This window comes from Ornithodoros turicata, chromosome 8, assembly GCF_037126465.1.
Source record: "Ornithodoros turicata isolate Travis chromosome 8, ASM3712646v1, whole genome shotgun sequence".
Classification (NCBI taxonomy): domain Eukaryota; kingdom Metazoa; phylum Arthropoda; class Arachnida; order Ixodida; family Argasidae; genus Ornithodoros; species Ornithodoros turicata.
In genome coordinates, this window is record NC_088208.1 from 7,843,197 (window position 1) to 7,868,206 (window position 25,010).

General features: G+C 46.2%; 1 protein-coding gene across 2 annotated transcripts in view; it reads left to right on the forward strand.

Moving 5' to 3' along the window:
* The first annotated feature begins 394 nt into the window (after window positions 1-394).
* LOC135366443 (cytochrome P450 3A12-like) overlaps window positions 395-25,010 on the forward strand; it is a 63,798-nt gene continuing 39,182 nt past the window's right edge. The window contains exon 1 of one of the 2 annotated variants that reach the window (XM_064599143.1): window positions 395-495. In XM_064599143.1, the coding sequence (XP_064455213.1) occupies window positions 431-495 (65 nt within the window). In that variant the 5' untranslated portion in view covers window positions 395-430. Of the gene's footprint in view, window positions 496-22,502; window positions 22,611-25,010 lie in introns of those variants that run through there. The other variant, XM_064599144.1, reaches the window with a different exon arrangement.

The following is a 25,010-nucleotide window of genomic DNA, read 5'->3' on the forward strand; positions in this document are numbered from 1 at the left end:
TTGCAACATGGCGGCTCGCATATATCCGCATGTGCTCGAGTGAATCATCGTTTAGAAATCGCTTTAAGGGCGACTCACATATGTTGTCTTCTCTTTTTTTTCTTTTTGCTGGGAATAGCGTGGCGCAGTAGCGCAGGCTAATTTCCCCCTTCTTTTTTTTCCATAACAAAAGCAATTTTATTGTGAGATGGTGATGTTACGAACCCACGCAGACGTTACGAACATCGAGTTATTGTCTCAAGACGAACACATTGACGTCTGAGGGGTTCATAACTCCACTGTCATCGTGATGGATCATTCTGTTGAATGTCTCCCGCGTGATCAAGACCAGTATTAAAAGTCGTTAAACTCCGCTGGTAAAATGTCAGCCAGCGTCGTATATAAACCTCGACAGTCGTACGGGTGAAAAGAGAGTCAAGCAGGCGACATCATGAGGATCACTCTCGTTTTATTCGTGGTTTTCATTGTCGTGGCTTCTTGTGGCGACTTCGCAGTGTGAGTAGCCGGTCCCTCAGTGTGATAACAGCATAAAAGTAGTTACGAAGGAACGATATTGTGTTCCATGATTAGGGTCTCGATCTACCTTCAAGTAAGATGACCACACGTTTTAAACGAAATATCGAGTCCTGGAGCATGTGCATGAGACTTTAACGTTAAAGATCAGATATGCCGATTTTGAAGTGCCGCAGAAGTGAGCGACTCTCGCGCTGTGTGTTCATTAGTGAACACTGAATATGTGTGCGAAATATCTTGGTCTAACTGTTTGTAGATTTTCAGAAAACATTTTTTTTTTTTTAGTTTCCCCGCCCGCCCGTCAGACCGCCGCAAACCCTGCGCATGGGCGCACCGACGTCACTGCCCAAGGTTTATCTGTCTTTGGCTTGGCATGGGCTCTTGGCTTGGCTTCTTTGACTCCGTTCTCTGTGCATCGTAGATTAGCAAACAGTTGCTATGTTACTATGTTATTGCGAGGCCGGAAACACAGCATGTGAATATTTCTTTGGTACGACGTCGTTTGGAAAGCGCAGTTCCTTGTGCTGACCTTGTCTTTTATGAGTGACGCGTATATCAAAGCACAATATACAAGTAGCCGCACAAAACGCAGACTTAAATTTTTTAATGAAGACAAATACTTGAAAATTTCACGATAACTCTTCTAAACATTCTGAAACCGTAATGCTGGGAACACATCAAGCTTAAATTCTCATTAATGGTTTACAGCATAGGCATAATCAATTACCTCCAGTTTGTAAGCAAGTACGTTATATAACCATCTCAATACATTGTTCAGCGTTCCAAGGATGGCCTGAGGAAGATTACAAGCTTGGACGACTATCTGAATGACTGTAGTATACCGATATAAAGAAACGCACAATTGAAAGAATGAGTATGGTTTCATTTGTCAACTTTGCCAGCAACTTAATCGTAATGATCGGCATTGCAGAGTCGATGTTGCATATTTATCACGGCATTTCAGCTAGAGACTTCCTTGCACACTCATGATGACACCCCAAGAAAGATTCTTTTGAAACTGAAGAACGTTATTAACTGCGGCGGGCCACCAAACGTTTCTAAACTGCATTACACAATACAGACAGCGAAGATATGTCATTGATTTCGCATGTGGTTCACATAGAACACACGGTGAGTAAGAACAACGGACAGCAAGAATTAGGAGCTCGACGGCAAAGCATATGGGTCAAATACTGAAACAATTTTATTACGCAAAGGTGATTTCTAACAATGCGACAAAGAGCATATACCACAAATTTTCTGCGAAAACACGCGCAAAAACACGCGCAAAACGCAAAAACACAATTCCGTCATTGACACACCTGAACAATTTGGGGCTCGACGCAAAATATTTCCCACTACGAGCGGGCTATCACGACAATTTCACCTGTGAAGTGTTTGCAACAAAAGAATATCAGCACATTTTCATTCTAAATTGTACGTTACATTTTTATACAAAGGTGCATCGATTTTTTACGCTAAGGTGATGTTTATCACATATATATTTCGCAAAAATTTGTTACATTAAACATTCTCGCTGAATGTTGAAAAGTTTCCGGGTGAGGTCTTAGAAAGCAACTACAATATATGAAAAATTTTGCGCTGAATAAAAAGCTCTTGTCTAGAAAGTGAAAGATTACCATTGTTGACGCCACATATCACCAAGCGGGTATATAAAACGTGAGAATAAAAAAAAAGGCCAAGTGAAGGTGGGCTGACCTATAGAACTCATTGACTGGGTATCCACACGGACCATGTCAACGATAGGAAACAAAGAAATGTGCACCACGACCAATACTCTATGTCCCCTGCTGCGGTAGAACCATGAAATCATTATATCATAAAATAAGGTTGTTGTTGTTGTTGTTTTTAAGTGTTGAGAGAGGTCAGCCAATATCTGGCTTGCTATTCTTCAAAAAAGAAAAGAAAAAGGAAAGGTTCACCCGGACAAAAAAATCACACACATTCACACACACACATAAAAAAACAGACACAGGGAAATGAAGATGCGCGCGTCTCCATTTTTTTTTCTTTTAAAAATCAATCAATCAATCAAGATGCGCGGAAGCACGTGTCACAGGTCACGCAGCTTTGCGGTCTTGATGAATTGTAGCAGGTAGCCTGCCTGCCGCCTTGCGGCAATTGTCGTCTATAGACCATGCACCCAGAATCTTTGCAATGGTAAATGGCCGGCTGTCCAGTGTGGAGAGACGCTTTTCGAGGGTCTTTCAATCGTCCTCATATTTCGTGCAGTGCAGTAGTATATGGATGTCGTCTTCGCTTGTTTGGCATTGTCTTAATGTAGGGTCGTCGATACATATAAGCTCTTGTGAAAGCAGTACCAAGTCGGAGTCCATGAATTAGTGCTGCGTCGGTCCGCCTCATGTATCTACAGCCTGTGATTTATATGGACCATCGAGGGCGCCAAGCCTGGGGTGTCTCCAGTGTAGATTGACTAGGAGCTTCTTCATCTCCACATCTTACGTTCGCTTTGCTGCCCTTTTGATGTCGTCTTTAGTCAGTGGTATGTTTTCCCTACATGTCAGGGAGTGGGCTTCTCTTGCAACCTCGTCCGCCTTCTCGTTTCCAGGAATTTTGCAGTGGCTGGGGATCCATTGGATGGATACCTGATGTCCGTCTCGTCTGAGTATACCGTATGTCTTGGTAATTTTGCTCCGCATGGCGTCATTGGTGGTCTCCTTGTTTGACTCTAGTGTTTGTATGGCAGATCGGGAGTCAGTAAAAAGAACCCACGTGTGCGGCCGGTGAGTCCCCATGTGCTTCAGCGCCGAGAATATCCCGTGAAGCTCCGCAGCCGTGGACGAAGTCTTGTGGCTTAGCTTACCCTGTAAAGTTTCGGCATTACGGGGGTCATAGACGGCCGAGGAAGCCCCATCCACAGACACGGAACCGTCAGTATACACGGGGGTATTGCGCTCTCCTAGCTCTGTTTCCACGTCAAGCGCAAGCTGCCTAACAACTTCAGGAGGCATGTTGCTCTTTTTGGTAATGCCAGGGATAGTGGTGCATGCTGGAGGTGGCACGCGCTCTCTCCGAGGAGGCGTGTTTGGCCGCCTGTCTTTCTCGTATCCAGTTGGGATGTGTTGCTGGAGGTTTCCGACTACTGTGCCAAAGCCAGAGTTAGGTCGGGTTACATTTAAGTATGCCAGGGGGTGAGCCGTGTGACGCGCTTGGCGACGCAGGTGTAATTTGATGACCTCCTTTGTTTGGAGCTCATGCAGTGTAGGTTGATTGCCTTCCTCTAGTGCAGCAGCTTGCGGAGTACTAAGTAATAGGTACGGAGTAATAAGGTTGTTCTTGTTGTTAGTCGACAGCTTCAAGGGCGAGGCCGGGTGCAACGAATTTCCACGCGAGGCCTTCAGCCGGGCCCTGTAATCTCGTTTTCGATCGTCTTCCACACGTGTTGCCTTTTCTGAATTATTTTATCTTCGGCCGCCCCTACTAAAAAGGATTGGGACATTTTCATAGCCGTGGTTCCGAAATTCAGCGTCATGACGTCTACAATATCTAACGGCTAGCGCAAACATCAACACTTGGGCTCCTATCATATGACGAGATTCGAGCCCGGGCACCTCCCAGTCATGGGCACCTCCCACATGACCAGTACGCTAACCACTGTGCCACGCGAGCTGTTGACGCGATGCCGCGTGGCTGAAGCCAAAGTACGGCGGCGCAGTCGTCGGAACCGTTCGAAGATGACGAAGATGACCCAACGCGAACCTATATATAGCACGTACCTAATGGCGAATTGGGGTGGCCATTTCGTGGCAACTTTCTTTGCCAGATCCCGAGCAGTCATGTTCGCTTGGTCAAAGCGAAGCAATATCGCATGTTCGCGTGGCGCTTTGCGAGCGCCACAAATTTGCCAGCTAGTACTTTTTTCTCTCGGTTTCGAAACGATGGAGCAGCGGGTTGCCCAACTATCCGTCACATCGGCACTGCAACGGTGGCGCGTGCTCTAATTGGCCCGCACATCCACATTCACGTGGTTTAGCCAGGTGGGTCAAAGTGGCCATCTTGCCATGTATTTCAGCCTATTCCCAGCGTAAAACCACTGGGATCGCCATCTTGTGGGACGATTGTTGCCATCATTGAAAAATCTGCCATCCAGATTTATCCCTCTGCGGCAATTGTCTGCACACGCTGTGCAGTCAGCACAGGGGAGCCCTGTCGTATCCCTTCCCATTGAAAAGAGCGTGCAACCCTGCGCAAAGAACTGTGGGACGGTTCAGGCCTGACGTTTACGCAAACGTCATCACTCACATGATCAGTAAAATGGCGGCGCACATGATCGCCGGTGAACACGTTTGTAAACAATGTCACTTTTGCTTCTGTGATTGGATTCAAAAGCATGTTTTGATCGTACTGACAAGTTTGATCGAATGCAGCAACAGTTAAACATGATCCTCATGGATGTGACCTCATAGTACACGGTGAAGTGTTGCGTACAGCGGCTAATTCCTTCGCAATATTTTCGCGGTACCGGCTGCCCGTTGATAAATAAAACTTGTTGTGAATGTATGTCATCTTTTTGTTTTACCTAAACTGAATGTGAAGTGTCCACAAAAAGAAAAAAAAACGTCCCCTACTTCAGTCAGTTGGGCAGCCGCAGTAGTTTATCGCTTTACCGGGTTTTACCATGACATGGTGTTCCCGAAACCTTGGTTAGGAAGTTTGAGAGACAAGTTGGTAGTCCAGTAGTTACTAAATGAAGTATTTACTGACGCAGGTTAAAGGAACAGTGCTGGGGAGCCCCAGAACAAAAAGCAGCAACAAACTATTTACATGAGCCAACGTTTGCTCTTGACATACACTATGTGAAGTTTGTATTGTATCACTATATACAAGGCAACATGACCCAAGGGCAAGTGGGTGAAATATTTACAAACTACACTCTTAAAAATGAGTTTCACCGCATAGCACGCTCCTAGCCAACCATTATCTCGAATGATATTGTTATCTGCCCCGATTTGTTGAAAACGGGAGGCGTACGCCTTTTTTGTGACACTTATGCTGTTCATAATTGTCACAAAAAAGGCGTACGCCTCCAGTTTTCAACAAATCAGGACAGATAACGGTATCATTCGAGATAATGGTTGGCTAGGAGCGTGCTGTGCGGTGAAGTTCATTTTTAAGAGTGTATAAAACAATGAAAGGATGCTCTATATAATATATACATTACTGTAGTAGAACAGAGTGTGTTACAGTAATAACCTGTGAAGTGGTCTTAACCATAGATCGAGAAAGTGCCCGTCATAAATAAATCGTTACAAATTCAGTTACCCTGTGAAAAATATAACTGTTAATAATTATGTTCTTCAGCGTGAAATGTAACTTGCAGTTACTGAGTTACTTACACTTACCTTACTTTGAACAAAAAATAGGTAAATAATATTTGGTAATAGTGTTAGGTAATTAGCAGCGCGCGTAAGCAGTTGAGCTAGACCTTGAGTTACCTGCGGAGAAGTACAATACGACTAGGTCGCTTTCATTTGTGTCCAACAATAGACCTCCCCCTTTTTGTAAACAAATGACGTCATAGTGTTCGACGCCGCTACAAATTTGGTAAAGTTGAACTACACTCGAAGCTAGAGGTGAACAAGGTCAACCCCGAAAGCCTCCGTCTTGATGATGTTATGATGGTCCCTGCAAGGGATGCGACCTTCTGTCCTATTTTTCTTCCAGTAGGAGGCAGCAAACAAGTTCCCATTCGTGGAACCCAGCCCACCCCTTCAGATTTGTCTCTGTGTACCAACATTATGATGACGTGTCTCTGGTAGGGGTCCATTCGAACGCTTTGCATCTTGCTCCCTGTGGGCACACAACGGGCCAGCTTCATTTCAATGCCAGGAGTTCTTACTCCCTGAATAGAATACTGTCATTGATTGAGCATCACGAAATGGTAAAAAATGGCATAAATGAACCGCAGAGAAATCAAGAAAATATGTGGACGTGAGTGAAAAGTGAATTAAAAGTAACTTGGTACTTAACTTAAGTTACTCTGGCAAAGTTACCTGAAAAAGAAACGAGTTCCTCTGAAAGTTACCACGGCACAAAAGTACCGAGTTAAGTTACAAGTTGCCAAAAAAAGGAACTTTGTTACGGTAACGAGTTACCTCGAACTCTGGTCGTAACCGTGATACTGAGTACCTGCTCAATGCAATGCTTCTTGCAACAAACAAAACACTTCAAGTACTCCCCCTTAAACTGTGTTAACTTTGTGAAAAGCTGCCTGCAGCGCTGTCTATGCAAGTCAGCAGTGGCTTGTCTGCTTGCATGATGTAATTGTACCTCGAGGTATTTTTGTGCTATACTCTTCACGATGTGATAGTAATGATTTTCCAGTGGACCCTGATCAAGCATATGTTGTTGCCGGAGTGATTGAAACACTTGACTTTCAAAAAAGGGTTCAAGCACACGAGGAAGCAGTTCACGCAGTATGCTCGACGTATGCTCAACAGTATGCTCGACGGCTGTCCCTTCTCATTTAGCGCCCCACGGAGAACTCTTTCTGATTTTCGACAAACTGCAATAACGTCTTGTGACGGAAAGACAGCTTCACCTTGCAGTCTTCGTAGTATCAAAGAGTGATATGGCCTTGGATCTGACACGGTTAGCATTGGGACACATGTCTCACATTTCAGGTACCCTTGTAGGTAACGTGCAATATACCCTGCGATGTACACTACCACCCTCTCTCCGAAAACTGAGGGTTCTCGTGAATCTGGGAAGTAGTCATGGTTCCGAGGTCAGCCGGCACGACGTGGTCCTAGTAGTATATTACCAGCTCAACTGGCCCACAACTCACACAGTGGCCTGGACGCCATTAATGAGCAATTAGAGCTAATTGGGACCCCCCACAGTAATCAGGACCCTCCAGGGAGTCATTACACTAATTGGGGTGCATCTAAGACGTGTCCAGACCACTGTGTGAGTTGTGGGCTACTTGAGCTGATAAAAAATAAAAAAACAGGCAGAAAATAAAATAAAAAGATCGAAATAGAGTGGAGAGAAACAATTTATTCGAAAATCAACGATGCCGCGGCGAAGAAACGGCACCGGGGTGACCAGCGCCCGCCACGTTGGTAGTTGGCACCCAGCAGTTGCAGAGATCGACGACAGGTGGCCACTTAGTTGCGAGGCATCACACCAGATGGCGCCACCATCATAGCTCTAGACGAGAAAGACAGAACAAGATACTAGCGGCAGGTAAAAATGGCAGCACTGCTAAACAAGTCTAGGCATGCGAGAGAAAAGGTCTAACCGCTACTGCTAAAACAGCATGGAGGAAACAGTACACATCGGGGAAAAAGGCTTACGGGGGGCGATCGCTTAGGCCTAACCACAGCGTCACAACACTATGCAGCTAACACAAGGTGGGAACCACTGGGCACACATCGCTAAACGTGCGTCAAAAGGCTTGTTCACCGCAAAACAAGTCTAAACATGCGAGAAAAGGTTTAACACGAGCGCGGTCAAATCACTCACCTTTTCCCCCGCGGCGACTGCTCATCAGCCAGGCAGAAACTGAGCGAGTGCGGACCACCCGAGCTAACGTCTGCTTTCCGCGACAGCCAGAGAGAAACTGACTGAGGCGACGCGCCGCGGCAGCTATGGATGCGCGCGCGCTCCTAGCGCCCTCTGCTCTACCCGACTGCGCATGCGTGCGCGCGCTCCTAGCGCCCTCCGCGCCGCCCGCCCGCGGGCGGTTTCGGCTCTCCGCTGCGCGCGCGCGCTCCTAGCGGCGACGGGTGGCTTCTGAGTTTCGGTTTCACTCTCCTTGCTTTGCGCGCGCGCGCGTTTATCTGTATAAAGGCAGCGCGCACCGCGCTCGCGCCATCAATACGTGAAGATGTTCAGCTACCACTCTTTACAAAATTGTTCCCACACCCACGCTTCTTGGGAAGAAGTGGAGAAGGAATGTTTCAACAGAAGTCCCCGCAGCGAGCTCGTCATCACTGCTTTGACATGGTAGGCTTTGACAATAGCAGATGGTAGGCAGACATGGTAGGCTTTGGCAATATAGGAGAGATCTCGCCGGGGCCGCTGCAGGAGATGGTGCGTCGAATTTACGCCCGTTACAAGAACGTCTGCATAACGGTTCCGGACGGACCCCTGGGACTGATGAACGAATTTGTGAGCTTGGCCAATGCAGAATTCAACTACATCGCTGCAGACATCGTGGACCTTCTCGCTCGTGCCATCGCTCATATTAAGCAATGACAAACAAAATGATTTCATTTCTCATTTATACACGTATATTTGATCATTTCCCAAACATATCCTTTATTTAGACACCTTATAACAAATAATATAAAGCCATAGAATCATACCGCCGTAAACAGCCAACTTCAAGTTTCCGGGTCTGGCAACTGCGCTCCACAAGATGGCAGCCTCCGCTGTTTGACGCGGGTTTAGCGGCAGCTTGACCCACCTGGGTTTAGGAGACGACGGAACCCGATCACGGGCGACCGCGGTGCCCCCAGCGTGATTAAAGTGACCAAAACCGCTAGATTCCTTGCACTCGTGTTCGAATGGCAACGGTCACGTGATGCAGCTCGGACACAGACCAGTTTCCGAGCGCTAGACAGTGTTGCTATGAAATGACCACCCGAATATGCCATAAGGTTCCGGAACTGTAGCGCCGGATATTCATTCGCGCTCGCGGCGTGCTGCGTGCCATTGCGCGGAAAACGTAGCGCGCGTGTGATATCTAAATTGAAAGCATTTCTTTTGCAGTTTGAGGCTGTAACTCTTTAGATTTCGAATAGAATAAGATTCATATTCATCTAAGTCATTTCCGCAAGTGAAATAAAATCATACGTGCAACCCTTGACCGTAATTGGTGAAGAAAGCGCCACGTCAAAATGACGAAAAGTTAGAGCGCAGGGCGGATCTAAAAATCGAAAGAGTGCAGCGAATATTTCATCCCTATGCAAGCGCCCTTTTGGTTTGGAGCGCTATTAATTGCAATTAGCTTTCACTGCTGAAGTTGCAATAATATAACGCAGAGAAAATACCTTTTATACCTGTTTACGGTCCTTTTAACAAGAAACGCTCGGGCACCATTATCCCCAACTTCTTAGGTCAAACATTACCGTTTTTTTCCTCAGTGCTCTTACAAAACGTAGAAAATACGGGGTCATTGCGGATAAAGTATCCCCACATTTATTACGCATATAACGCGTTGCCTGCTTACAGTAGGAGCTTCTGGTAGCGCGCGATGGCGCATTTATTTCGATGACGAACGGTACCAACAAAAAAATCGTGGCAACAAACCTCATCGTAGCAAAAATATAGCCACACAATCTTAGCTCTCAGTGCTACTGAATGGACTATACGGATGCAAACATGACACTTTCAGGTGATCTGTGTGTGGGTGCCCCTATGGACGCTAACGGTGCAGAAACCGAAACAACATTCATTTGGGGTTTTATTTCGGTTTCTGAACCGGTGGCACCCTCAGTGGCAGCTGGACGCAACTGTGCTTAGACCGCCGTGCCGCATTCGAAACGCATGGAGAGCAGAGTCTGCGTGGCCATACTTTTTTTTCCCAAGCAGCGTTTCGCTACCACGTTTTGAACGCTCATAACTGCGTCCACATGCCCCAGCAGAAGTTCGTACGTAAGGCAGGCGACATGTTCCGTGCGTATATGTGGGGTTGCTTGATCAACACACACACACACACACACACTGTATATAGAATTCACAACAGAGACGCTCAATATATTTCACTCATGTACCTTGTGCTATTTTCTTTCGAGCAGTGGATGCTGTGACGATAGCGGATGCAGCCACCATACTGTAAGTTATGTACTTCGTCTCTAGTATCCACATCAATTCATGAAGATCAGTTGTGTCGCGACGTAAAGCCACGGGTTATAATCATTCTACAACAATTGATATTCAAGCACCCAGAATGGTCGTGGTTTGCATGTTCAGTATGTTAAGCGGTAACCGCATACGATGATTTCTCGACACAAAAACGGCCAACTTTCTCACCGGCACGACAACTCGACGGAGAAACGGCGGGAGGAACCGCATGACAGATTTCCACTGCCACGGACGGTGGCGCCCTAGCGGGAGTTTCAATAGTCCGTGTCAATTATTGACTTCAAATTAACTTGTCAATATTTTGCTACACATAGAAAAGTTACAGTGGCACACAGAAGAAGCTCTTGCGGTCAAAGCATATTCGCGAAGCAAGCGCTACAAAAGCGCCCTCAGACAACATCGGGCGGGCGACAGCATGCTACGGTAGCTAGAAAGGGTTGTACCCCGACTATGGTGGCTAGATATATCGTATGCCTGGTGTAAGAGGGACGCGCCTTGAGGCGGGACGGACGCGGAAGACGGCGACAGGTGGCGCGCCAATGCGTAGGTATGCCAACCTCTGGTGAAGATGCAGTGGAAAAGCGGCTGCCGAGCAGCGCATGCACGAGTAATTGTTGGCAGGAACGACAGCATCATACTTTGGTGAAAATATTATGACAAAATAAGCACGCAGCCTTCACCCTGACTCGAATTAAGCTCTTTTTCTTTTCTTTTTTTTATCCCTTTCACTTGTAATCATGAATGAGATGTGCAGCGAAGGATTCTTTTTCTGGGAGGCCGGTGTCACGGAAGTCGTCTAGAACACTACTCTATATGTTGTATTCTCTTTTTGGTTCCAGTTTATGGGGTAAGGGCTCTTGCATCTAACTTAGTTGGTAACAGCGCGCGGGAGATCGTGAACAGAGGGTAGCGATTTCAGATGCGGTGCCGTCGTAAGAAATATAGATATACATGCAGATACATCTTCGTCGTACAGTGGCTATTCACTAACATACTTCGACCCAATGACAAACCAAGACCACGTAATTTATTCTGCGCTACACACATACACCCGCACATGAACAAGACCCGTATACAACTTCAATCATGGACAAAGACAGCAGCGGGCAACAAACAGCAACATTTTGGCAACACTGACGGCTTGACATCGTTCCCTCTTCTGTAGTTAACGTTAATAAACGTCCTTTTTCATTTCATTTTTTTTTCCTGCTATCTCGCAGTCCTCATCTAATTTATTTCGCTTCTGTCCTCCCTTTCGTGGTTCACAGCATTAGTTTTCTACAGTGTATACGCTATATTGGACATTACTATAAAGAACATAACATATACTCTTCTACAAATCAAATGAACATCCATACAAACTAGTTTCATTGTAGCTTCGCTTCCTTAACAAGTTTACACTTTTTGCTACGTTCAGCCGAGCGCGCTTTTTGCCCTTCAGTAAGAAGCGCACTCTGGTTAGAGCATAGAATATGACTATATTCATTGCTAAGTAGTCACATCCCACACGTCCCACCGGCTTTTAATAATAATAATAATAATAATAATAATAATAATTTATTTATTTCCACATACATGTGGTGGGAACTGTGAGAAAAAGTCACCTCGGTGACTTGACGAGCTCACAGCTCCTGTTGGCTTTTAGCCTCGGCCTTTCTCGCTTCACGCGATCCAGGCTCTTCTTCCATTTCTTGAAGGGGTCGAGATCATCTGGCGCACCGACCAAACCATACCTTTTTCACACGCAGGATTTTTTAAAAAAAATCTTCTCCAGTGAGCGTTTCTGGATAAACTCTGGATATTTTTGGATGATATATGCAAGGCTAGAAACGTGCAACGTCCTAGGAACGAGAGCAACAAATGTGCAAAGAAACAAATGCAAACAAGTGCAAACAAATGTGCTTTGTTGTTCTTGATTTCGGCTGACCTCTCAGTTTTTGTTTACGGAACTACCTGTCCCATCATTGCATCAGTTTCCATTGTTTTTTGAAAAGTTGAGTTCCATGCACGCGTGATTGAATGGCGTGGATCCTACACGCGCCTGCATTAGCCGTCGTGTTTCGGCGCACTTCAGTTACAGTGCCTCCTGAAAGCGGAAGAAAGTCTCTCCCTGAATGCGCAGAAGTAGAAGAAAGCGGGAAAAAGTTTAATCTGAAAATTTAAACAATTAGTTGAAAAGTTGAAAAGTTAAAACGGTGAAAAGCGAATGCTGCGCGAACCTGGGCTTTTGGAAATAGCCAACCACTACAAGAAAATAAACAGGGACTTTTCGGTGTGGCATTGAATTCAGAATGTCTTTCGCATCACTTCTGGAGAAAATCTCTAAAACATCCGGATAAAATTGTGCGGATGAAATCCAAAGAATCTACTAAACGTAATGTAAAACGTAAAAATCAAACTTACAGATTAACATGGCACTCTGCGTGCAGCCATAGAAGCCATGTTAATCTGTAAGTTTGAATTTGAAACACGTCTAGTATCATTTATTTGTTTCTTTAGTGGCTTTTTTTTTTCCTGTATTACAATTCACTGGTTTGCACTGTGGCATTGAGGAGTGCTCAGTCACCCTCCCAGGTGTATATCGCTCGCTGAGTGACCCCTGGTTTGCCAATTCGGAACGATGCGCAGCTACCCAGGGCCGACGAGCCGCAAACACGGCGAAACACGTGTCCTCTGGTGCTGCCGCATCGTTCCATGAGTATCTGTTTCTCTGCGTGCAGCCATAGAAGCCACGTTAATCTGTAAGTTTGAATTTCAAACACGTCTAGTATCATTTATTTGTTTCTTTAATGGCTTTTTTTCCTGCATTATATATATATATATATATATATATATATATATATATATATATATATAACCTTGCAATAAGGAGACCAGCGCGCAACGAACAGCATGGAAGAGACGGAGCACGTAGCATACATCCGTAGAGCAGCGCTCCTAGCAGCCGTCTTCCGCGATTCTCCCGCTATGCCAAGGAGAAGGCTGCAGGCGATCCTCACACCAGGCATACATTATCTAGCCACCATACCCCGACCGGCGAGAGAAGCGCACGCTCCCGCTGGGAGAAAGGCTCAGAGGGCGCTGCGAGCCGGAGGTATGCGCTCCTTCCCCAGTCGGCGGTCCGCATTTCGATGAGTTTCGCCAATAATCGCGTTCGGAAGCATGTTATTGGAGTTTATTTTTAGCCGAGACACTAAGAACGGGGACTACGTATATTCCTGAACAAATGCGGGGCTTTCACACGAAAAACTCCAACAACAAAAAACGTAATTCGTACGATAACAGCTGACAGATTTCAACGAGCGCAAAAAGCTGCCGCGGCTTCTCCAATTACGTGCCTATACCTTTTAGTTATCCGCCCTGCCCTCAGCAATAACGGCACTTTACTGCACAAACAGAATACATTTATGACTAGAACAATTTAACAGCCCTGCCCGGAAGTCCTCGCCACTGGCATAGCAGCTACCGGAACGGAAATAAAATAAATATTAAATAAATAATAAATAAAGCTGGTTTAAATAAATAAATAATAAATAAAGGGCGTGGCCTGGTCCTGCGTGCTACAGTAGTTTAGTCGAGACTGTTTGGACAAATGTCTTTACGTAAACAAAAAAAAGCCTATTGATCAAATAAAACTTGCACACAGCACCTGTTCGTTCATTTCTGTGGAGCTCACAACCAACGTGGTGTGTTGAGGCTCGGGCACTGGCGGTGAACTCATGGAGGCTGTCAGGATGTAATTTGTACATGCTGAAAAATCTTGTGAAAGCTGCTTCAAAGGAAGCAGGGAAGAAGGGAAGGGAAGAGTCCTTCTGTACCGACGTATTCCCGGCGTCTACAGCTTCATCACCCATGTCAGGATCAGATGTGTTCCTTCTTTTGTAAGGCACTGGCGACTCCTCGTTGTGGTCCCTCCTCTTGCGTTGAGCGGGCAATTTCTTGAAATTTGTCCGGGAATTTTTGGGTCCGCGAATATTGTAATCGCATGATCTTTCAGGGTACGCCGGTCACGCTTCATGGGCTCGATCTTGCCGTTCACGACTGGTGCGTTGGCGTAAAAGCGCACGATATAACGCTCGTCGTAGTGTCTTTCACAAACGGCCGAATGCGCTGGAAGAGGCATGTCTGCTCTTGGTATACTCTGATTCCATTCTTGAAACCTTTCTGGGTCCTGCCGAACGGCGAAGTGCGCGAACTTTCCAGTTGTGGAACGGTATCCAGAGTTGCAGCCGGGCACAAAACAGTGTTTGGCACGCTGCTTACGTTGCCCAGGCATTCAGGTGTCGTCCCTGTGCGCTGAGAGAACAAAGTTGTCACAGGGGGATGAACGTGTACCGTATTTTCACGCGTATTAGCCGCGGCTTATGCGCGATTTATTTTTTTCGCGGACGCTGTGCGGCTTATCTGGTGACTATTTTTCCCTGGTATTTTCCCCATACCCCGGGTTAAACGAAAGTGCCGACAGTGCCTCATGTTTTTCGGAACAGGACCGCCCTGCCAGTGCACGAACAATACCGAACACACTCCACATTCGAGTGGACCAACCCGTCAATCCACGAAAAACACGCAACAAGGGCACAATCCGATCTTAGTAGAACACTAGAAATGACCTCCTTTGTTATACATCATGCCGACAACGAAATGTGGACAGGGTTTATGGCCTTCCCCACGGTCTCCTTTGTCGGCAGACCCACAGGAAGGGTTCAATACACCTGTCATCGGGATAAAACGTGGTCAGCCAACGCTGAGGCACAGCCACGACAGCGACTTCAAACTAAAAGTCGTCAACTTCGCGGACAAGTACGGGAACAGGGCAGCTGGCAGGGAGTACGGCGCTGACGACGGTTGAGCGTCTCTGTTGATTTTGTATGTGCATCACTGGTTTAGCGCACAAAGCAGTCGCGTCGTATTACCCGCGGCTTGTCTGCGAGTGCGGCTTATCTGCAAAAACATTTTCAAAATGTATCTAAAAACGAGTCCTGCGGCTTATCTGCGGTGCGGCTAATACGCGTGAAAATACGGTAGTATATTTCTATTGTTGGGAAAAACTCACGTGACCTCCGACGTCGGGCCAATCGTTGGGCCTCGGTAGAGTAGTTTTTTGCTTTGTCTTATTTTGTCTCCCTGGGTGACGGGTGACGTAAACCGACGCTGCCGAGCCGTCCTTTTTCCCTTTCCCCTCTGTTCTCTCCCGCGCTTTGGCGGTTCTGGTTCTGACTGGGTTTTCGTTCGCATCCAGTTAAATAAAAAAAAAGGCGGAAGCGTTGCCTCTTTCTGTTGCACAAGGTGCTTTATTTTTCGGGATTGGTATTTCCAAATCACACATATGCAGTCTTCTGTATCTGCGCCAAACACGAACTTGACATGAACATTGTTTCTGAAGTTCAAGTAATATGCCGAAGCAACTTCGCATTCACTGTTAGCTGATGTCTCACGTGGAAGATGTCACAGTAGATAAGTAAATTCACGGCACAGGCACACACATTCACAAATCCAGCATGACAGGAAACATGTCCATATCCCTTTGCTGCTTGTGTAGCGTCACATGTCAAGGCTGACCCGTCACTAGAGGAACCTGTGCAGCTGCTAAGCCGAAAGATGATGTTCCAACCACTGCATGTTCCATGCAGATGCTTTTCTGAAGCAGATATGAGTTGAGCAGCACCTAGTTGATACCTGAGCAAGAAAGACCAGAACAGGGATCAGAAAACGTGAAAACTAAAAATTATACCGGTCGAAATGTTGAGTATATGCCACAGGTGTGGTGCTATGCTATGCTACGCTAAGCGCCAGAATGGAATAGGAACTGACTTACCTCCTATCGAGTGGGAAAACACAGTATTGATCCTTCTTGAATCGTTGTCGCACCAAGCAAGCGAAGCAGACCTGCCTTTCACTTACCTATCACTGAGTTTACTTGCAGAAGTATCCAAGAGAATTCGAGTTTTTCAGAGTAGGTATCGACGGGCACTAAAAACCATCCAAAGCGGTAACGACAAAGGTGCTTTGCGTGCGTCCCTGCTCCACCATATTTCGAAACTTTACGGCGAGCTGCTCCGACACCCCAGACACGGCGGTGCCGGCTTACGCGCGCCACGAAAAGGTTATAATTTCAAACCGACCAATGAGCGCTCGCATAACGGGGGAGCGGCCGCAGGAGCCAATGGGGATGCTCTCGGTAGAGAATTCGCGCTTCGACGTAAAAATTTTGACGTTTGATGACGCGAAGGCTCGCAGCTCCTCACTTTAGTCCGCAAGTGAACTCGCGAGTTTCATCCCCTTGGTTGTCACTTGTCGAGAGACACGAAACGCCAAAAAGGCAAAAATATAGACGCGCGGACCGGGAACGCAAGCAAAACGTACGCGTGAGCTGGCGAACATAACATACATCAGACTCCCAGCGCCCGCTGGCGCCGTCTTCCAGCGGCGGCGTGCTCCGATGTACGGGAGAAGCGGCGCGGTCGACCTACCACCCATTCTAGATACCATAGCATGCTTCCCAGTTCCCAGGTTGGTCATACGGGCATCCGAAATGCCCGCCATGTCCGCTTGTGGAACGATAGCGCGTGGAGCGGTCCTATTGGCTGCCGTCGAGAGGCCGCTTCCGCCCTTTGCCGAATTTTTCTGCCACCGCTGTCGTCGAGAAATCGGTGAAGTTCCCATTGCTCGCGTCGGCTCACCGGAAAAACGGTACCGGTGGCCGGTTTTCCGTCGAGAATTCGTCGTATGCGGTTATCGATTTAGGATGGGCGCCGTCGACGACACTCGACATAGCGTAGCTTACCCTAACTGCACTTGTCGTTGCGGTGCCAGTGTACAATGATGAGAATGCATCTAGATGGTCATGTTCATATACTAAAAGCTGGTCACGCAGCTACTGGACGAACGAGACATCCAGCTTCATTTAATATATCAGCAACGCCTAGAGTGTCCACCACGGGGACTGTCAAAGTTTACAATGTCCACAGCGCGAAGGATGACATCGGCTATTTTTTTTTTTTTTTTTGACGCCATTCCCGCCTTTCGATATTCTGGCATGGCTATCGTGATTTGTGTTGTGCATTAGACTGGACTCCAAGCCTTTTGGCGAGCAACTCGAAAAGTTTGAGGAAAAAAAAAAGAAAAAGTAGGCGACCACGAAAAATGCTTGAATCATCCCGCGCTCGTGCGCTTTTTTTTTTTCTTGAACGTTTGTGCCGTGAACTACTGAGGTGTGGTTCCGCTAAGCGAGTTCCTCGATGTTAACATCGCTTTGACTTTCAGCGAAAACACACGACGAGAAAAACATGACCAACACATGACGTCCTGTGTTTTCCCTCAAACTCGAGACAATGTTAACATCACGTCAACACCAGATCTCTTGTCTGCTCCTGTTAGTCCATTGAGTTCCTCGAGTCCTGTAATTTCTTAGGAACGGACCCACTAGGACATTGAAGTATGCCTTATTGTCATTAGCGTGAAGCTTATTTACAGGACAGTAAGGCGAAAATTCTTGCCAGCACGAATTATAAGAAACGCCTGGTTTTGTTAAGATGCTCAAACTGACCGTGCAAACAATTTCAATAAAAATCTGCGATCCATTATTTATATAACTCAGTTTGCGTAGCTAATACTTCCGTAACCGTAACCAGGGTGTTTCACCTAACTTGATAAAAAAAATCGTATTAAAAAACTAGTTGTCCGAACATTCAACCTCGGTGGCGATTGCGCCATGACTTGTGAGCACTTTCATCAAATTAATTACCGAGAAATTGTATTTTCCCAATTGGACTACGAAATTTGCAAGTCACACTCACCTTTCCTTCGAAAGAAAAAAAAAAAAGGAAACAGAAAGCGCATACCGGACTTATCCCACTGTATTGCAAAATGCATGTACCACTACAAAGATGTTAGCCGACGGAAAAAAATGCAAAAATCGTCGTTTCGAGGCGCGCAAAGTGCAGGCCGCGCTTACGCCTATGAAAGAAGCGATGCGAGGAGACCACGTAGTTGACCTCTCACATACCCTTTTCCAAGCTTCCGCTGATAACGTCAGCATGGTTTCAACTCAGAGTTACACTGCATTCGTCATCATCACGATCAAGGCACGCTACCCCTCGCGGCTGTTCCTTATCTTCGGTCGCCGCCGTGTGCGAACCAGGCGGATGAATACGGAATTGGCATCAGCTGTATAGCTGAGCGAAAGAGCGCATCTGTACGCTGCTCCGCGCAAGAAATATCTAAACCAAAAACAATTAATTACTCTAAAGGTCACTAAGTGTCGACACGCTTCTTTTTTTTCTTTTTCTTTTTTGCTGGAACATTCTTTGCTGACGTAGAACAGATGAAAGCGCCTGCGGTAAAATTTAAAAGTTAGGAGTTTTAGTTAATCAATGAGCGCTGTTGCATAACTTAGAGGAGGACGATGGACGACCAGGTGCATGGGATTGCGATGAGCGCGCGGCGCCTGGCTCGAGTTGGGATTCTGGGCACTTGTTGATTAAAGCTTGTTGGGGTTAGTCATCTGGAGCCTCGGTCCGTCTGTCTCATTTACGTAACAAGCGCTGCTAATTGATGAACTGCTCAGTTATTGGCCGATGTCTCAGGCATGAGCACTGCGAAGAAAGCTGTCTGCTAGCGCCGCCTGGTTGCGAATTATTTAGGGAAACACCCATCGGGAAACACCCGGGACTTTTTTTTCTTCTTCTTCTTTTCTGGGAATACCCGCTTTTTCTTGCCGTGCATCGAAGCTTCCTGTTCGCGACAGAACTTTACCATTGCTGTTTACCATATCTCGGAATAGCCGTCAATACTTTTTCCCATCGCAGCATACCCAGGTTACAAAGGCTGACGATTACGTTATCGTGAAACCTGAGACCGAATGGCACAATGTCGTTCGTATTCGTTATTTATGAGAAAAACTACGTCAAAGTCTGCCAGGTTGTACATTTAATGTGTAATGGCATGAAAGGCAGATTTAAAACACCACGCACATATAGTAATTAAGCTGATAAATTTCAGCTTTGCAATGAGAACCTGTGGGCCACGAGAAAGAACCATATCCTGCCAATGTCGGGGTTTCAATGTCTACGAAGATTCAAGGAACTGTAAAGTGAACCCAGACAACACGAAATGGTCCGATAAATGTTACTGGGATGTCACATTGGGGATGTTGCGGACATCCCAGGCATGTTCCAAACACAGCCTAAACTTGTCCCAAAAATGAAAAAATGAGACACCGAGAAATGTTTCAGGGAGATCCTGTGGATGTCCCCGAGGGATGTGCATCAGACATGAATGGGACATCGCTGAGAAGCCCCTCCCCCTCGTCCCGTCCCCCGTTTAGTGCTGTTCTTTCCACTTTTTAAGCTATATAATGTATTATATAAGCACTGCAAGCAACATGCACACACGTTGAGTAAACATGACAACATTTTATTGTTCCTTTGAGCTACATTCGTCATCATCCAGCATGTTGACTATTAATAAAATATCAGTTCGAACAAATACAAACACTTGTACGGGGTTATAACTGTTCCCTGTAAACACTAAAAAATCCAAATCAGAGGATAGCAGCTGCCGCTTCCAAAGAAATTTAAAGCTCCAAATAGATTGTTAAAACAGCCCTCTGTAAAAACTGTAAAGAGGTTCCCAACCCGAAAAGGGTCAAATGGTGCGGTAGCAGAAGTTTAAGCTCATTATAAGCAAGTATGGGCATTATAATATGCAACTGCATTCATGAAATCCCTTCTGCATCACACCGCAATGTCGGACTTTGATAATGCAACTTGCAGCAAGAAAAGGCAGTACAAAAGTTGAAATAGGATGTTGTAAGCAACGACAGGTACTGAAAATTTTACCTGAAATTTTATTATGTTACCTCGTAGAGGCGCATTTCTGGTTTGGATAACTGAGGAAGGAGCGGAAGCAGAGGCAGAGGTGGATGTATGGCGAATACGGCTGACTGCAACTCAATAGAGAGTTTTAATGCGCCGTACGCTATCGCCTTTGCGTACATGAGGAATAGCGTGGTGGTTCTGCGCAATGCGCGCAGCTCTCTCTATGTTTTGCGCGTGTACAGAACCAGCAACGCTACCCCTTGCGTACCCAAATGCGGTAACGTACGATCCACTAAAACTCACTATTCATACAGAGGAAATGAAATGTACAGGTGAATATGCAACAATGTTATAAATGCAAGACCTACCACAAGCGCGTAGACTATATCAAAAATTCAGTGACGTGAAATGAATGACCAATGAACATAGTGGAGCTTGGCTAAAATTAATGTCTGCTATATGTCGTACAGTATTTATCTCTTTTACTGGTACCGTCATTTTGCGGAGTGTCGGGGAAGACTGACTTTTGGACCTGGTCTTCCTTCAATATACAGCTTGCTTGCTAATACAGGGAAATATGGGAATTATTTGTCCGCCCTAAGCTGCGTTTCGCAACCCGTCATCATTTTTTATGTAGGCGCATTCTGTCCCTATGATCTTATTATAGTTGCCAAATCTTGCGATCTCGGTTTACAAGTGGTTATTTGCTCCTTCCTATTCGTCCACGCACACACGCACGCACACAAAAAAGCAATCTCGCATTTGTCGAAGAGCCAATTGTCTGTTGATTCTTAACTCTTGTCAATTTTTGTTTTATTTTTGAGCATAGTTTATGTCGTGTTTTCCCTTTGCATGATGTTGCTGGCTGCTTCTGGTTGCAATTTGCGACAATGTGTCTGATGTACACCTACACTAAGACCACGTGGCCGTTCTTCAGCACTAATAAAACGTTATTATTGTCATTACATATCTGGTTTCCAACAACAACAAAAACTTAAAAAAAAACACGCCTTCTTTATATCCTGAAACAATCTTGATTGATTTTTATTACTATGCCCATGCGTCCAATGCAGGCACAAAGGGCTAAAAGGCCATCCCTTCCCTTGCCTTGAGCGATACAAAAACGGGAACAAGTTGACTAAGAAACTTATCCTCACAGTGCATCATCACGTTAACGAATTATGCATGAGAAAGAAACGAAAACGATTTTTTTTTTCGCTATCTTCATAATGTATATTCCAATTTGTTGTTGACTGTATTATTCATATGAATTCCTCAGCGATTTCCGTCCTCATAGCGCAGGTACTGGACGTAGCCAGTCTCCGATGTGTAGTCAATAATTGATAGTCCCTTCCGGATAAAAATATGCACTTCACGTATATACAGGCTACAAATACTACACGTTTGCCTGCGCTACACACTGTCTCACACATTCTGCATAGACACGTAATGTTCCACGTGCAAAAAGCTTCCCCTTCGCATACATTTTACGTGTTTCGTATTGCGGAGCAGATGCCCTTTCTACAAACCACTTCCACACAAGTAGTCGCACGGGTTAATGAAGCCAAAGTATAGTGAGGCCACTATAGCCAAAGTCCCAAAGCCGACATATAAAATTCGGGAAACTACCCGTAAACACCAAAGCTACATACGCGAAGGCGCCGATGCGGCGTCAGTACCAGACCGTTACGCGCGAAATCGACACGGGTGGCGCTGTTGATCAAGCGACCGCAGCGTCCTCCAGCTAGTGCACGGTGCCCATGAGCTGCCACCACTAAAACTGGCTATAGGCCTCTCCTTGTTTGTAAACAAATGACGTCATAGTGTTCGACAGTGATACCGGTTTGGTAGAGTTGAACTATGCTCGAAGCTATGGGGCGAACAAGGTCGCGCTCGAAATCCACCCAAGCAGCCAAATGTACTGAAAGTCGAGTGCAATAGGGGTGGACGGGTAGGTGGAAGGCCTTGAACAGGCTCATGAAACTACAGAACATTGATAAGACACATACCGTCCACCCCTATTGCACTCGACTTTCAGTACATTGTGCTGCTTGGGCACGGTCTTGAGGGGATTACGATGGTCCCTGAAAGGGACGCGACCTTCGGTTCTACTTTTCGTTCAGTAAGAGGCAGCGAACAAGTGTCCATTCGTGGAAACCAGCTCTCCCCTCCCGATCCGTTTCGGTTTGTCTACCAACGTCATGATGACGTGTGTCGGGTAGAGGTTTATTGATAGCCCTTCGACTCAACAGGAGGCGAAACTGATAACGAACGTTATCACACAAAGCGTGCGCCGGGGAAACGATATCGGCGAAAGATTCAGGAGCACACCTCTGCCCGTGGGGTCGGTGAACGGACGCGCCCGGCAATGGTATACGAGTGGCTGATATGTGCTGCCCTTGGAGTATTCTCTGTACTGTATGTGTAAGTAGAGTTCCTTTAGGCGAGGTTCCATGTTCTTGTATTCGTCGCGTGCTTATTTTGTATTTCTCTCAATTCTGCCGAGTGAAGTCAGCTTCCAAACGCTTCAGATATAGATATTCATTGAAAGGTTCCACAAAGCTGTATCGAAAGCCTTATGAGGGCGTGGTCACTGCGCGAATCTGGGGCGGCACTAATATTGCACTGCTGGCATGGTTAACCGGAATTCATGTCGGAAAGTTACAAACGTCTCACCCGTAAAACAGCTTCGTGATACGAGTTTCGTTCTTTTTCGTTTGATTTTTTCAGGGGGATAACGTGATACTCAAAGATAGAAAGACGTAATATAGCAATACTTCTTAGCTAAACTCTAAGGTGTACCTCCGGACTCATATAATGGCGGACAACCACTTTTGCGCATGAGTGCGATAGCGACACCTTACTACCGAACTCACATCTTCAAGATATAGATAGGACACATAGGGAGATAGCATACTCCACTTCATCTAACAATAGAGAACCCCTGACAATGTGAAGTCCTCGACAAAAGAAATATTATTTGACAAGCGGTAAACGAAGCCCGGGCGAATGAACTCTGATTTCATTTAGAGGCGATGTGGGGAATGCAGTAATGATCGAAGTCCAATGGTGTCCAAAAAGGTGAAAAGAGCTTAGAGGGCAGGGCATTGGCAGGTTGGACTTGTCCGGGGACCAAGCAATTTCGATAGGGAGAAGGTGCAAGAGTCCAGCTGATTAAGAGTACCACATGGACTTCGCCGCATACTAGCTCAAATTTGGCAATATATGGGCTCGTATTGCCAAGTCTGAGCCAATATGGGGGAAATCCTGGCATAAACAAGTACTATATTGAACCCGTATCGCCAATGACCAGCCAATATGGCTCAAATATTGTGTGCTGCTTGGGTTTGTTGAAAGCTATGTTAAACAATAAAATGTAATGACATTCCTCGTTAATTCAGCACTGCACTCTTAAAAATGAACTTCACCGCACAGCACGCTCCTAGCCAAGAATGATATCGAATGATATCGTTATCTGCCCTGATTCGTTGAAAACGGGAGGCGTACGCCTTTTTTGTGACACTTATGCTGTTCAAACTTGTCACAAAAAAGGCGTACGCCTCCCGTTTTCAACAGATCAGGGCAGATAACGATATCATTTGAGATCATGGTCGGCTAGGAGCGTGCTATGCAGTGAAGTTCATTTTTAAAAGTGTGTGTCTCCTGCATCCAACATGTGGCACCTGGCGTTTGCTCACTGAAGCACGATGAGGTCGATAATTATTTCGGGGCGCAATTCTTTAGACGGAGTGGACGTTGAATGTTCGCAATCGCAAAGGGAGTAGATTGGGGCGCTGTATATCCTCCTCTCCATCGATTAGCAAAGGGAAAAATCAGTAAAGACGGCACTCATCCGAATAACAAAGCCTTAAAGTGTGAGAGAAAGTCACCCTTTAGTATATTAGAAATAGCTCCATCACTTTCAATCTTCGCTCGCGCACTTGAATTAAAAACTTTACAGGACGGTTACGACTCGTGTGACGCGAGATTCAGCGTTAGCTGTGCGTGTGGTGAAATGAGGCCGGATGAAAGTGTGTAGACAAATTTATTTGAGCGTGACGAGTATTGATTTGTGGTCGCTGAAATGGATGGCGAGGGAAGTGGCGTCCTGAACGAGGGGGCTGTTCTGGAACAACAAGTCTATGCGTGAGGAATGTCCAGTTCTGAGCTGGTGGATGTCCGTGCACAGCGTAAGGTCCAGTTGTTCGGACATATCACTTAAGGTTGCTCCTCACTGGTGCGTTTTGACGCACCGGCATCCGTTCCGTTGGCACGCATCCTGAGTGCTCAACGCATGCGCAACGCGTCGACATGTTCTCACTCCCACGGGCCTACATCCGTTGGTTGACGGTGGTTGACACCAGGACCATCTCTATAATACACGACCATAACATTCGCCCGTTCGCCTATGGGACTTCCGTCCGCGCCTCGAGGAGCGGAAGTGCCGTAATTACGCGCGGAGCGCCCGCCAGGGGCGCCACTTGCGGGACCCAGAAGAGCGCCTGTTGTAGCTCAGCTGTGTGCAATATGAGTGGTCCTTGTGGTTAATTAGTCGTGCGTACATGTTTGTGTATTGTCGCAGGTTCTCTGTTCATGTAGAGCCAAGAGTTCTGAAACCAAATACTCATAGGTGGCATGTAAAACTGTGAAACTCGCGCACTATGTGCCGTACATCGTACACATAAACTTGGCAGCAGCACCTTGTGTGTTGGGCCAGTTATCATGCGTTTATGATTGTCAGACGCAAGCGCGTTCATACTTTACGTTTCACGTGAGAGGCGTTCCGTGTTAACATACAGGGCAGTTACAGATAATGGGTGAATG